General features: G+C 45.2%; 1 protein-coding gene across 1 annotated transcript; it reads left to right on the forward strand.

The window, feature by feature from the left end:
- The first annotated feature begins 276 nt into the window (after positions 1–276).
- prdm8b (PR domain containing 8b) lies at positions 277–5,551 on the forward strand. The gene is made up of 4 exons (XM_062452039.1): positions 277–504; positions 2,309–2,533; positions 2,966–3,197; positions 3,676–5,551. The coding sequence occupies exons 2-4, from the start codon at positions 2,315–2,317 to the stop codon at positions 4,926–4,928; spliced, it is 1,704 nt and encodes a 567-aa protein (XP_062308023.1). The 5' UTR covers positions 277–504; positions 2,309–2,314; the 3' UTR covers positions 4,929–5,551.
- The last annotated feature ends 10,470 nt before the right edge of the window (positions 5,552–16,021 follow it).

Consider the following 16,021-nt stretch of genomic DNA (forward strand, 5'->3'; position numbering starts at 1 on the left):
ATAAACAATAATAACGAAATGAGTGGCATACGCCATACAAATATAGATTTAAAAAATGCATATAGAGATTAGCTCAAAATTAAATTACCAGCAGGTAAAAAAGGTATAATTGTTCTTTGTGTGTTATATTTGTAACCGGAAACTATGCAGGATAGGGTACTCTACAAGGGGACTTACTTGCTCTATGTCTATAAATCGCATCCAATGACAGTCGGACAGTGAAGAGTTAAAGGGAGGAGACGGAGAGTGACACGCCTCATTGGGCAGATTATGTGCTGCAAACAAAAAGTGTGTGTCTGTGTGCCAGTGAGCCAGTGCATCGCGCCCCATCTGCACGCTTCTTTCTCCCCTCACTGCGACGGGCGATACACTGTCACTGTCACTTTCTCCACAAGGAAATGTACTAACGCGGCGAACAGAGGAGGACGCATCTCTCACGACTTTTGGCGACAAATTTATATCAAGCATCACTTTGTGGATTATTATCCCTTATCATCAAAAAAGGTGCGTAACCTCAAACCCCTTTTTCAATTGCATAGACCATTAACTGGGATTTGTTAAGCGCCGAGAGACGGTGCAAACCCACCACGATAGAGAACCACCCTGCAGCCACTGAAAGGGACTTGGTGTAGGAGGATAGACGATGCACATACATCGCAGCAGTTTGAGCCCGCGGACATGCGACAATTCAAGCTTAGCATTAATTTATAACACGCGTAAACAGACAAGTGCGCTGAATACGAAAAAAACACACGCGGTTGGTGGATTGTTGAATGGGTTTGCCATATCTATTTTATGGATGCGCATAAATTCAGTGTTTCTCATTTACTGGAGATGCATATTCATTGGACCTTTTGTGTGGTTTTCCCCGGTGAAAAAGCAACCATTAAATCACAAAAGAACAGGCGAGAAAAGGGATGGAGAGAGAACGGCATTTTCTAAAAGCTGTAGACCAGTATTTGGTTTTGAGTTGGTAAAAGTGAAATCTGAAATATTTTCCTCAAATATTTCCTCAAGTTATGGAACTTTTCAGCACGTTTTAACAACAACAATGTCGAAATGCATAAAACCATTTAGGCCTATTCAAATTTCATTTGGCTTTTTAAAATTTGAATAGCTATTGTGTTCAGGCAAAATATTGAGGAACGCCAAACACCAAAGTCTCACGAATAGAGTGTTGGACAAGGCCTGCATAACACAGCAATATTGCTAATAACAGTTTATTAATTTGAATGTTACCATTTAAAGTCCATAATTTTAAACGCATAGCCTATGACCGCCAAGGCTTAATACATTTTCAGTCCAATAATAGGATTCAAATACAGGTTTTGAGGCAATGTACGTCACGATCAACAATGTCTATATTGTTGCCTAAATTGGAACATTTTGAAATAGGCCTAAATGTTTTTTCTTAATTTGGTATAAGGTTGAGACAATCCATGTAACCTAGGCACAATCCTGCGGACTCAAAGGATGTATATGAGAATGTTTTTCGACCATAAACACACATTCAGAAGTTAAGAAAAATTATAATTAACTCCTCGTACTGCGTTAATTCTAGTCTCACAGGGAAAGTGGTGGATTATGGTAATGAGGAGACATACGTTCCCGGTTGTAGAATGGAGCGGAAGGATCGCTGACATGAAATCAGTGACTGACAGTGCACTAGAAATCAATTCGATAGGCTTTCTTGATTTAACAGGGATAACATCGTTTCTTAATGTGTCTGTGGATGAATACGCTATGAACTCTAAAATTATACATTGAATAGCCTACTGTTGCTTCAACATCCTAAACGTCTATTAAAACGATATATAAAAGCCAATGCTGACAGTAATTATGTAGCGTTGTCATAAAAGTAATGAGAACAATTTTGGCCTGCTCTTCGGTTAGTGACAATAGCCTACAACCTATAGCTAGAACAGTGTATATCATTAACGATGTTGTAGCCTACATGTTTTGGCACCTAATCTTATGAAAATTCTAATAATAATGTCAATAACAATTAATGTAAATAATAATACTGGCAATACTACACCTTCTAATATCTAAAACCAATATTAATCAATGCACACATTTTGTACACATTGATAGCAACATTAGAAGGCTAAAACAATAATAACTTCTTCAGTAGGCCTACCTGTGGAATAGATGTGTCTGAAGAAAGACGTGCTGATGTAAGCATTCACTTGACCATCCTTGACAGCTGCTTTTGGTCAACCACTCACGGAACGGTGACTTATGCCCAAATCACTAATGCGATGTGTAGTCTATGTTCTCAATCTATGCCACTTTTTCCTTTTCGTAGACAAAGATGGAGGAATCAAGCTCCCAAAAATTGGTGTGGGACGGCGACGCCAAAGCAGTACAGCAATGCTTAACGGATATTTTTACAAGCGTCTACACAACATGCGACATTCCAGAAAATGCAATTTTTGGGCCTTGTGTATTGAGCCACACATCTCTGTATGACAGCATAGCCTTCATAGCCCTAAAATCAACGGACAAGCGAACTGCGCCTTATATCTTCAGGGTAAGTAAGGACTATATTATTTTAAGCTGCAACACATTTCTGAAATTTGTATATGACAATTTATTTGCTGCAAAACATTTCAGAAATTAGAAAAATGTCTTTAAACCTAAGCCTAACCTTAGACAATATTAAGTTATTATGTATGCCTATATATGTCTACTTAATTAAAACGGTGCCTTAACGCATTGTTGTTAGGTCACAAGCTTAAAACATGAGAATGTATTATAAAAAATGTGTTGATATCGGAACCTTGACATGAGTGCATGCTGGCAAAACTCATGAATAAAGACAGTCATAATGACAAATTATGTGTCCATATGCAACAAGTATAGTAATCCATGCATTCAAGGTACAATGAATGAGCAGACGCACAATGTTCCGGAAGCGTTTGATCTAACGGCTGTGTGCTCCTTGTCACTGGTTGATGCGCAGGTGGACACCTCGGCGGCCAACAGCACTTCGGAGGGTCTGATGTGGCTACGGCTCGTGCAATCTGCCCGGGATAGGGACGAACAGAACCTTGAGGCCTATGTCAAAAACGGGCAGCTGTTCTACCGGTCTCTCCGGAGAATTGAGAAGGACGAGGAGCTTCTGGTCTGGTACGGGAAGGACTTGATCGAGCTTCTTGTACTGAGTTCGAGCAAAGCGCCTGCCAAAAACAAGAGTGAGTGTGCCACAGCAGTGGGAATTATGACTTCTCTTGATGGAATTTGTTGCTAATCCTAATGTGTTTACAAGTATTGATAACACCCACTGTTGACTTTCTTTAATTTGTAGTGAAAATGTGACCGTATATAATTGTTTTAACCAAAATGACAAGTTAAGATGACTGCTGGGAATTTATAGTATTTAACACGTTCAGATATGTGGGCCTTATACATATATGTTTTTTGAACAGATTAGAAAACAAATTATCACAGCAAGGAACACTCTGTTTTGATGTATCAAGCATGGTCTTTAAAATAAACATGATTTAAACAAAAATAAAAATATATTATTGTTGTTATATTAACCCATAATTATGTAATTATTCTAAAAGCTATTACAATAAATAATAATATAGTCTATCTTTCTGGGTTTTATCCCCACTACACAGTCAGTTCTCTTGTCTGACTGATCAGAATGTTCCTTTTGTTTTCCAGGTACATCCTCCCATTCCTGTCCTGACTGCAACCAACGTTTCCAGTTTGAGTTCCCCTTCCTGGCTCACCTTAGGTTCCGTTGTACGAAGAGACTACAGAGCATGGCTGGCCCGGATGAGGAGTCTGGTAAGGACAATGTCAGTGAGCGCTCCAACATAACCCCAGCCAGGGCCAGCCCCAAACTAGGCCGGGCCGAGGGCTTCCCCAGCCCCCAGGACAATAGCAAACCCTCCACAGACTTTCACAACCTGGCTCGGGACCTGGAGAACAGCAGGACAAGCCCGCCCAGCGACAAAGAGGCTGAGATCCGCAGCGAGAGCTCAGGGAAGAGGACGTTCTCGGAGACGGAGGAGAGGGAGGGTCCCCGAGCCCCCAGCATGCCTCAATCCAAGTCAAAGGAGGAGCTTGCCAGTTCAGCGCAGAACTACAGAGGGGCCTACGGTCTGGAGGAGAAGCGTCCATCGGGGTCCACAGAGTCGAGCGAGGCAAAGCGAAGCGCCTTTACTGAAGTTAAGAAGTCACCGCAGAGTCTGAAGCAACACAACAGCACCAAAAACCTCCAGAGCTCCAATGCAGAGAACAAGGAAGGGAGCCGTCCCAGCAGCAGTCCCCTGGAGAAGCACCTGAACATCAGGCAGGTTCTGTCAGAGACCCAGCCTCCTCAGTCACGCATCGAGGCATCGTCCATGGGCAGCGCCTTCACCTCAGTCGGCCAACAAGGTGAGCAGCGGAAGAGCGCCTTCAGCCAGCCATCACGGTCATCCTTCTCCCAACTTCCCTCGTCCCTCGGGATGCCCCCCAAGCTGCTAGACTGCCACCCCACGGTGGGTGACACCATCTCCTCCAGCAGACTGTACCAGGCTGACCACCTGGCTGCCAAGCTTCAGAGTGCAGAGCTGGGAGCCAACTGCCCGGTACCAGGCGGTATGGCCAAGCAGAGCCCCTTCCTCTACACCGCCTTCTGGCCCAAAAGCTCGGGACCGATCCAGATGCAGATGCCGTCTGCTCTCACCCTGCTGCCGCCCTCATTCACCTCGCTCTGCCTGCCGGCACAGAACTGGTGCGCCAAGTGCAACGCCTCTTTCCGCATGACCTCAGACCTGGTCTACCACATGAGGTCCCACCACAAAAAGGAGTACGCTATGGAGCCACTAGTCAAACGCCGGCGGGAGGAGAAACTCAAGTGCCCCATTTGTAACGAGTCTTTCCGGGAGAGACATCACCTGTCACGTCACATGACCTCCCATAACTGACCTGCAGAGCTGGAGACAGAGAGAAAAACTTCTCGTCTCACTTGGATTTACTGACTTTAACAGAGTGGAGATCTCCTCTTAAACCTGTGCACTTGTTTTCACTTTCAACAACAAGAACAATGCTTTTTTTCTTTTGTCTGTTATTTTTCTTGATTGAGTGTTTTGAGTGTATGCAAATGCATTTTAACCTTTAAAATGAATCTATTTATCATATGAAGCACTTAAATTGGGACATAAAGGGAAGATATGAATATGTGTAAATGTACAGTAAGTTGTATTTTATATTATATTAATACAGATATAGAAAATGATTAAAGATAGTTGCACTTCATGGTTTACAAATCAATTTGTTTTTTCATGTCCGCAATGAAAGGTTAAATATCGACACAAATTGGAATATTATGTCTATACTTCAGAGTGCATGTAATATTAAATAGACATTGATTTAAGATGCAGTCTATACAGTACAATGTAAATACCCGTTTGTTTGAAATACAAAGTGTAATATTTTGTGTCGGTGGGAAATAGTTTCAGTGTTTCTTCCTTTTGCTGAAATTTACTACTTGATAGTTTATCTAATCATGGTGAATGCTTTGACAATAAAATAGCTTTATTTTCAGCTGTATTTGTGAAACTTGTTTTTATCCAGAACATCCACCTTCATGAGCGTTGCCATACAGTTACACAGCACAATAGTTCTACTGTGGTTAATTAGGAAGATACATTTGAAACATACAATACATGTTTGTCTACAACAAAGTCTTTTTCACACAACACATAAATGCTGATTTACATTTCTTTAGGTAAAGGAGGGAAGGACCGAAAAAACGGATTTGACCTTGACTAGTAAAACCGCGTGTTTAGCAGGCCTATTCCACGAAAACCCTATTTGATAATAATAATAATAATAATAATAAGCCTATAAAACTAACTATAATAATACAAAATCACGCGGTTAAAAAAACATATATTTGCGACTGCAAATATTACTTCTAAAAAATATTACTTCTAAAAATTCCCTAAACCGTTTTCAGCAGCTTAATAGGCTATATATTCCTAATATACGCCCCTTAAATGTATAATAGCCTATGAATAATATGTTCAAATAGCAACAGGCCCTACAGTTGTTAAGTATAATATATTTTGATATGCTACATGGTGAATTAATGTATTTCATGCCTAACACGTTTTTTCGTTAGGGTTAGGGAAAACATTCGACTGACAAATGTTTTTATCTGATGAAACATTGCTTGTATTCGCTTTGGTAAACTAAATATTCTATTGTCCACACACAACTGTCATTTTCATAAATTATTAGGCTATATTTACATAGAAAACACTTATTTATTGGCATACTTTGAACGGAGTGACGGACGCTAGCTGCATGATGGACCATTTTAAAAGGAATGACCCCACAACAACATCATTTCCATTAGGCTGTGATGGCTTAGCACAAGAACCCATGCGCAGTGGACCTTTGTTCTGAGTCACAATATGTTTCTCATCCTTAACCCGGCTGTCTTAGGCTGTAAATGACACATCAAATACTTGTTTATGATTAATAGAAGTTAACATCAACTTATTATCGCGAATTTCATTTAAAACGTATAGAAGGCCAATACTAGTAAATAACATGAGTAGCTTAACATGAAATACAAAAAATAATCTATGAACATTTGTATAGTGAGTTTAAACAATAAAAAGTATTGCCGTAGGCTATTACAAACTCCAGACGAGCAGACGATGCATGTTGTGAACTAGGCGTCTAAATGAAGCTCAACACTGATATCATGTGGGCACAATAGGAACTACAAACTGTAATGCAATGTTCCCGGAGCCGCCAAACGATGACAAAATAAAGACATTAGCCTATTGAAATATCGAAGCACCAAGTGAAAATAGTTGTTTATATTTCAGTAGTGTAATCAAACATATAGAACACTTGTAATCTTTGAATGGTGCCATGTTTTGTCAACTTTGCATCACGATCAAATGTTTAATCGATGTTTAATCAAATGTTTAATGTTCAGTCGAAAGGTAGCTATCAATAATATTTGATAACTTCCAATGACCTATTTTTATAAAAGATTGAATTTAACCACTTTTATTTTGAATTGATCACTCCATTGTGGACTGGCTGTGGGTTGTTTCAGAAGTGTAGCCGATTGACGTGACTATGAGATGAGTCTTTTTTAGCAACAATTTCCTCACATTCTCCACAAATTTTCTCACTCACTCTTACTATTGTTGTGTCAATGGTGGTGCAACCGAACAAGACACCTAGTTAAATGATTGGCTGTTTGCGTGTCACTTGTAGCATACTCCATTAACGTGGGATACGATAGGTTGTTTATGAGCTAGGGAGAGAGCACGCCTGTCAGTTGCCCATGCAACTTCTACCTATGTGCTGTGCTGTCCTGGCGGTTTGCACTTAAAGATGCTGTAAAGTGGAATTGAAAATTAGTTTTAAGTTCATCACACCACAAGAATGTGTTGTTAACTACCCATCCAAATTCGAATAAAAAAAAACACCGACAAGTAGGCTATGTTAAATTAAGCTTTGTAATCGTGAGAAAATCTTCTCTGCTTGAGACTGGGGGGGGGGCGGGGGGGGGGGGCGTGTCCTCTGAAGGAGCTGAAGCTCCGCCCCCTCGAATTTATTGAATTTAGCAACAACAGCAACACTAGCTAAATCAATTGCAGATATCCGAACAGACCTACCTGCAGTCTCTAGAGAGTGTTTTATGTGTTAATTACTTTGTCTTTGCATTGTACCAGCTGAGTAACAGAATAAAACCGTCTGTGATCTGATGTAGATAGGTCTCTGTGACATAAATAGGTTAAGAATGTTGTTCTTAATGATTCTTCCTGGTTAAATAAAGTACAAAAAAAAAGTTTATGGGTGAGAAACTGTCCAACGGTCTAACTCCACAAAACAAAGTTTTAGAGCTTTGCACATGCTTTCATCAACTCATTTCACACGTATATAATGTAATGAGAAGCAAATCATGGAACTTGCTTTACAGCATCATTAATGCCAGGCTGCCAACTTCTCCAAAAACCTTGGAGTGAGATTTGGTGGGGCCAACCAAAATGTTGCTGCAAAGCAATGTGTGTGTCTCACGGCCAATGTGTGAGAGTTGGCAGCCCTGTTAATGCAATGAGGTGTCTATTGTGGCATATATGGCTACTGTTTTATCACACAGGCCTACATTGTATCACATCCTGTGCCTCCTCTTGTCCACCTTCAGCCCCTCCTCCTTCATTACTGTTATCAGAATCAGAATCAGAATTCGGTTTATTCGCCATGTATGTTATACAAACACGGAATTTACTGTGGCAGGGAGGTGCAAAACACTAAACATATACGAATCTTAAATTAAGTAAAAGTACAAAAGTGTAACTATTTCTAAGAACTAAACAATCTAAGAATACAACAATTTAAATATAAAATAAAATATATATAAACCATCATTGTGTTTGGCAGGTTGAATTTCTTCAGCTGCCGTAGGAAGTACATCCTCTGTTGTGCTTTTTTGGTGAGGGAGCTGATGTTCAGTTCCCACTTGAGGTCCTGGGAGAGGATGGTGCCCAGGAAGCGGAAGGACTCAGTGTTGACTGAGGAGTCGCACAGGGTGATGGGGGTGAGTGGGGCTGTATTCTTCCTGAAGTCCATAACCATCTCCACTGTCTTAAGAGCATTGAGCTCTAAGTTGTTCTGGCTACACCAGGTCACCAGGTTGGCCGCTTCCCACCTGTAATTAGACTCATCCCCGTCAGAGATGAGCCCAATGAGGGTGGTGTCGTCCGCAAACTTCAGAAGTTTGAAAGACGGATGACTGGAGGTGCAGCTGTTGGTGTACAGGGAAAAGAGCAGAGGGGAAAGGACGCAGCCCTGAAGAGATCCGGTGCTGATGGACCGGGAGTCAGAGACTTGTGTTCCCAGCTTAACGCACTGCTTCCTGTCAGACAGGAAGTCTGTGATCCACCTGCAGGTGGAGTCGGGCACGTTCATAATGATGAACGTGTCCGTCACAGTCATCATGATCTCTGTAGATCAAACTGACGGACTGAAAGGACTAACTTTTTACAGTCGCTTAAAAAGCTAAATATACAATATTTTTTTAAACACAGTAAGCATTCAGTCTCTTCCCTAGCTGACTGAGACAAATTTACACTTGCTGTCCCTTTAAAACCAATCTCAGTGTACTGAGATAACAGCAAAAAGTCCTCATTGTTCACATCTGGGTCTCTTCCTCTCTTGTACCCGCCTAGAGACACACGCACACACACACTCATATACACACTCACACATACACACTCAAACACTCATATACACACACTCACACTCATATACACACACATACACACTCATATACATACTCTCACTCATACACACTCATTTATATACACACACACACACACATATACACACTCTCACTCATACACACTCACACACTCATATACACACTCACACATACACCCTCACACACTCATATACACACTCACACACTCATATACACACTCACGCACTCCTATACACTCTCACACAATCACTCCTATACACACAATCACACAATCACTCATATACACACAATCACTCATATACACACATACACACTCACAATCTTTCTACGTTTCTCTGTGGAGCAAGTACCTGTGATCTGCATGCCTGCATCTCTGAATTCTTGGCGTTGCAGCAAAAGAAAATCCAAGAGGAGGATAGCTATTTGGGTTACACCTGTTTTCCCCCCTCAAGCTCTCTTTACAGTAGGCCGACAGTACACACTTGAGTCTCAAAACACAGCCAGACTATCAATGTGAAGCAGGGTTAGGGTATCCAGTCCAATAGAATTATATGTAAAACTGTCAATGAAGGGAGTCAGGTGGCTGAGCGGTGAGGGAATCGGGCTAGTAATCCGAAGGTTGCCAGTTCGCTTCCCGGTCATGCCAACTGACGTTGTGTCCTTGGGCAAGGCACTTCACCCTACTTGCCTCGGGGGAATGTCCCTGTACTTACTGTAAGTCGCTCTGGATAAGAGCGTCTGCTAAATGACTAAATGTAAATGTAATGAAAGATCTATAAGCCAGCATTGTATTGTCTTGCATAATTATGGCTTTGGAGCCATAATGGGACCATTTGACACACTTGTGGTCCTCAGATATGAGGTGGTGTCAGATATGATGTATTCACTGGCCAGCAATGTCAGATTTAGTGCTGCTGAGAGGTTGTTGTGCATGCTGGTGGGGGTCAGCAATGAGGGAGGGGAACTGTCTCTCTGTACTCTCTGTCTCTCTGTACATGGCCAGTGTGACACTAACCCTAACCCTAACAGGTTAGATGAGGGTCCAGGGTCATGGCCAGTGTGACAGGTTAGATGAGGGTCCAGGGTCATGGCCAGTGTGACAGGTTAGATGAGGGTCCAGGCTCATGGCCAGTGTGACAGGTTAGATGAGGGTCCAGGGTCATGGCCAGTGTGACAGGTTAGATGAGGGTCCAGGGTCATGACCAGTGTGACAGCAGGTGTGGGGTGATTCTCTTCATCCTTCAGTTAATGGAAGTCCTTTCTGAGAGTGTCTCACCTCTTTTACATTCACATTTAGTCATTTAGCAGACACCCTTATCCAGAGCGACTTACAGTGAGTACAGGGACATTCCCCCGAGGCAAGTAGGGTGAAGTGCCTTGCCCAAGGACACAACATAATTTGCATGGCCGGGAATCGAACCGGCAACCTTCTGATTGGTAGCCCGATTCCCTAACCCCTCAGCCCCCCTCTTCTATCAATATACACATTCCATACTAGTTTATTCTGTTCCACCTCGGAAGCTGAGCAACATAATATCCATAACATGTGCCGTGGATGCCCTGGCCACACCTCTGGTCATGCTATGGCAGTTTGGCAGGTTGTAGGACTACATCTCTGGTAGTGCTGTGGCAGGTTGTTAGTACTATGTAGTGTGGTAGTGCTATGGCAGGTTGTTAGTACTATGTAGTGTGGTAGTGCTATGGCAGGTTGGTTGCCTTCAGGGTAAACAACTTTGTTGAGGCTCAGATCAAGCATACATCTCTGTCGGGTCAACACACTCTTGCACAAGACACTTTATTTTTTACTACTACAGGTGTCCACTTTAAGCCCCCCCTCTCCCTCCACCAGAGGTCAAAATATAGTCCTAAGAAATCCACTGTAAAACTAGACGGAACTAATCTTTTCCCCGCTGAGAACTCTCAAGAGCTGCGCTCTAAAAGCGTTCTGGTTATGCATCATAAAACCCAGCATAGGCAGGTACAGGGATGAAGTGGGATAAATGGACAGAATAAGAGGGCAGGGAAGCCTTCCTTCCCACAACAGACAGAATAAAATAGTGTTTTTGTTGAAAGAAGATCAAATGATGGTTGGATGTGATGTGTTGTTAGGGTTAGGTCTTACTCATCTTGTTTGACTAGAAGCCCAACCCTAACCCTAACCTTTTACAATAGTCAACTCTGACCTAAAGGGATCGACTTGTTTTGAAGAGACTGTGTGCGTCTACGTGTGTGTGTTGGTGTTTCTGCTGTTGCAAAAGATTCTTTTGTTCCATGAAAAGTGTGCAGTTCACCACCTTCGTCTCCAGTCTCCTGAATTGTGTGCGTCTCAGCCCTTGGTCTCTCTTTGGCCACAGTGTGTAGATGTGTCTGTGTTGTTTAACATGTGTGCATGCGTGCATGCGTGTTGGGAGTGTAAATGTACATGTGTGTGTGTGTGCATGCGTATGTGTGTGTATACATGTGTGTCTGTGTCATGCAGCTTGGGCACATATGAAGATGTATACCTCCCAAGGGTAGGCCCAGATGTGGAAGTCCTGCTGTATCCTGTAGAGAAGAAAAGGAGATTTATCTGACAAGCCAGCCACCCAAAATCCCTAACAAATTGAGACTATCCTTGTTTTTTGGAATATCCGCCAACTAGATTAAAGAAATTACAGTAGTTGTACCATTATGCATGGTGTTCCATGGTTCACATGTTACCACACTTGAATGAACACAAAGACAGTTTGTCAAGTTCTACTGCACCTGAACTCTAGGGCCCTCTCAGAGGGAAACTCTTAATATGTCTTTAACTCTAACTGCAAGGTTTGACGTAAAAAGCTGAATTAGACAATTGTTTGCTGTTGTGATTGGAGGTTGTCTATGTTATAACAAGTCTAAACACTCTAAAAACTCAGAAATTCCATATATCTTATAGTATCAGAGAAAATATTCTTGCTATAATTAGTATCAAACATTTTAGATGTTGAAATTGATTAGAAATTATTCAGTTGTTAGATTAGTCATTAAGTAAGTCATTTATGTATGCGTTTTTTAGAGTGCTATTGTTAGTAAAGGCCTTTGTCTATTGAGACATTTTATTGCATAGGAATCTACACGTGCCCCGGTCTCCCTTACTAGAAAGTGAAACCACAAACGTGGTTTCATGTTGTTTATTTGAAAAGCTCATTCATACAACATTAAGTATATATACTGAAGGGGCTGTTAGTGATGCCAACATTGACTGTAAAAGTTTCCTTGGCACAGTACCATCTGATACTTTGTGACGAGTGCCTATTGATATCCTGGGAATCTAGGGAATGGAGTAGGGGGTTATATGTGTGTCTGTATATTCAAGTGCATGTGTATGTGTGTGTGTGTATTTGTGTGTGTCTGTCAATGAGTCCTCAGCGCCAGAGGGCCAGGTGCCTGTCCCTTCAGGACACAGTCACTCGTTGCCTGGCTTGCATATTGACAGGCCCCCATCAGTGCTTAAGCCCCCACCCCAGCCCGAACATTGACAGGTGGCTGTGTGTGCGACAAATGAACAGGTGTCTCTTTGTTAACTCAGGTCATTGGATTCTGAGTGAATATGACGGCTCCCCCAGCTCATTAAGGAGAGATCCTGAGCTCTCAGCCAGACGTTTAGATGGCCATGCTGATTAAATGCCTGGCTAATCTACGGAATAGGGGGAGGGAGGTTGGGGATGGGGGGGTAAACCACGAGGGTTCTAACACACACACACACACACATACTCACACACACATACAACACACAAACCCCTCATGAACCCTGTTATTTGTCTTTGACCGTTTCAGAGCGAGGCCTGCCCCTTTGAACTTGCCCGAGGCAGAATTCTTAGCCATGTTCCAGAGCACGCAGGCAGTATTCAGGGGCAGGTTGTGTCTGTCTCCAGCATGGTGTCAGCGTTCTGCCCCATGCCAGGACAGAATGTGGAATGTTTCAGGAGACATGTTTACAGGGTTCCGGCAGGTTCTGGAAGGGTTCCCAATGATGGGACATGCTCTCAGGGATCGTCCAGCATATTGTTTGAGCATATAATGACACAGTTGATTGAACAATTGTATCCAGTTGGCCAGAGTAAATACAGTGAACCAGCCCAAATGGGTTTGTGTTTGTATGCATCCATCCATCCATCCATCCATCATCTTCCGCTTGTCCGGGGATCGGGTCGCGGGGGCAGCAACCTAAGCAGGGAGGCCCAGACTTTCCTCTCCCCGGCCACTTCCACCAGCTCTTCCTGGGGGACCCCGAGGCGTTCCCAGGCCAGCCGAGAGACATAGTCCCTCCAGCGTGTCCTGGGTCTTCCCCGGGGCCTCTTCCCAGTGGGACGTGCCCAGAACACCTCACCAGGGAGGCGTCCAGGAGGCATCCTTATCAGATGCCCGAGCCACCTCAACTGGCCCCTCTCGACGCGGAGGAGCAGCGGTTCTACTCTGAGCCCCTCCCGGATGACCGAGCTTCTCACCCTATCTCTAAGGGAGAGCCCGGACACCCTGCGGAGAAAACTCATTTCGGCCGCTTGTATTCGCGATCTCGTTCTTTCGGTCACTACCCACAGTTCGTGACCATAGGTGAGGGTAGGAACGTAGATCGACTGGTAAATAGAGAGCTTCGCCTTTCGACTCAGCTCCTTCTTCACCACAACGGACCGATGCAGAGCCCGCATCACTGCGGACGCCGCACCGATCCGCCTGTCGATCTCGCGCTCCATTCTTCCCTCACTCGTGAACAAGACCCCGAGATACTTGAACTCCTCCGCTTGGGACAAGATCTCCTCCCCGACCCGGAGATTGCACTCCACCTTTTTCCGGTCGATAACCATGGCCTCAGATTTGGAGGTGCTGATTCCCATCCCAGCCGCTTCGCATTCGGTTGCGAACCGCTCCAGTGAGAGCTGGAGGTCACGGCCCGATGAAGCCAACAGGACCACATCATCCGCAAAAAGCATCGACCCGATCCTGAGGTCCCCAAACCGGACCCCCTCAACGCCCTGGCTGCGCCTAGAAATTCTGTCCATATAAGTTATGAACAGAATCGGTGACAAAGGGCAGCCCTGGCGGAGTCCAACCCTCACCGGGAACAAGTTCGACTTACTACCGGCAATGCGGACCAAACTCTGGCACCGGTCGTACAGGGACCGAACAGCCCCGATCAGGGAGTCCGGTACCCCGTACTCCCGGAGCACCCCCCACATGAACCCCCGAGGGACACGGTCGAACGCCTTTTCCAAATCCACAAAACATGTGTAGACTGGTTGGGCGAACTCCCATGCACCCTCCAGAACCCTGCCGAGGGTATAGAGCTGGTCCACAGTTCCACGGCCAGGACGAAAACCACATTGCTCCTCCTGAATCCAAGGTTCGACAATCCGACGGACCCTCCTCTCCAGCACCCCTGAATAGACTTTCCCAGGGAGGCTGAGGAGTGTGATCCCCCTAAAGTTGGAGCACACCCTCCGGTCCCCCTTTTTAAAGAGGGGAACCACCACCCCGGTCTGCCAGTCCAGAGGCACTGTCCCTGATGTCCACGCGATGTTGGAGAGTCGTGCCAACCAAGACAGCCCTACAACATCCAGAGCCTTAAGGAACTCCGGGCGGACCTCATCCACCCCAGGGGCCTTGCCACCGCGGAGCTTTTCAACCACCTCGGCGACCTCAGCCCCAGAGATAGAAGGGCCCCCCCCCAATGTCCCCTAGACTCTGCCTCCACGTCGGAACGCGTGTTGGTGGGATTAAGGAGGTCTTCAAAGTATTCCTTCCACCGATCCAGGACGTCTCCCATCGAGGTCAGCAGCGCACCATCCCCACCATATACAGCGTTGACAGTGCACTGCTTCCCCCTCCTGAGTCGCCGGATGGTGGTCCAGAACCTTTTCGAAGCCGTTCGGAAGTCATTCTCCATGGCCTCGCCGAACTCCTCCCACGCCCGGGTTTTTGCCTCCACGACCGCCAAAGCCGCATTCCGCTTGGCCTGCCGGTACACATCAGCTGCCTCTGGAGTCCTACCAGCCAACAAAGTCCGATAGGCCTCCTTCTTCAGCTTGATGGCTTCCCTCACCTCTGGCGTCCACCACCGAGTCCGAGGGTTACCGCCGCGACATGCACCGACCGCCTTGCGTCCGCAGCTCCGGTCAGCCGCCTCAACAATGGAGGCCCGGAACATGGCCCATTCGGACTCAATGTCCCCGGCCTCCCCCGAGACATGGTCGAAGCTCTCCCGGAGGTGGGAGTTGAAGCTCCTTCTGACAGGGGATTCTGCCAGCCGTTCCCAGCAGACCCTCACATTACGTTTGGGCCTGCCAGGCCTGACCGGCATCTTCCCCCACCATCGTAGCCAACTCACCACCAGGTGGTGATCAGTTGACAGCTCCGCCCCTCTCCTCACCCGAGTGTCCAAGACATTCGGCCTCAGATCCGACGACACGACTACAAAGTCTATCATCGAACTGAGACCTCGGGTGTCCTGGTGCCAAGTCCCCCAGGAGGACGAGGGAATCTCCGGGAGGAGCGCTTTCCAGCACCCCTCCCAGAGACTCCAAAAAGGGTGGGTACTCTGCACTGCCATTTGGTGCATAAGCACAAACAACAGTGAGGACCCGTCCCCCCACCCGAAGGCGGAGGGAGGCTACCCTCTCGTCCACCGGGGTGAACCCCAACGTACAGGCGCCGAACCGAGGGGAAACAAGTATTCCCACCCCAGCTCGACGCCTCTCACCGAGGGCAACTCCAGAGTGGAAGAGAGTCCAGCCCCTCTCAAGGAGACTGGTTCCGGAGCCGATGCTG

This window comes from Osmerus eperlanus, chromosome 25 (genome assembly GCF_963692335.1).
Source record: "Osmerus eperlanus chromosome 25, fOsmEpe2.1, whole genome shotgun sequence".
In the NCBI taxonomy this organism is placed as follows: domain Eukaryota; kingdom Metazoa; phylum Chordata; class Actinopteri; order Osmeriformes; family Osmeridae; genus Osmerus; species Osmerus eperlanus.

Excerpts from the sequence above, each read along its gene's own strand:
- prdm8b (XM_062452039.1), top strand. The coding sequence starts at position 2,315 with ATGGAGGAATCAAGCTCCCAAAAATTGGTGTGGGACGGCGACGCCAAA. Across the intron at positions 2,534-2,965 it reads CTGCGCCTTATATCTTCAGG|GTGGACACCTCGGCGGCCAA; the intron begins GTAAGTAAGGAC and ends GTTGATGCGCAG. Across the intron at positions 3,198-3,675 it reads AGCGCCTGCCAAAAACAAGA|GTACATCCTCCCATTCCTGT; the intron begins GTGAGTGTGCCA and ends TTTGTTTTCCAG.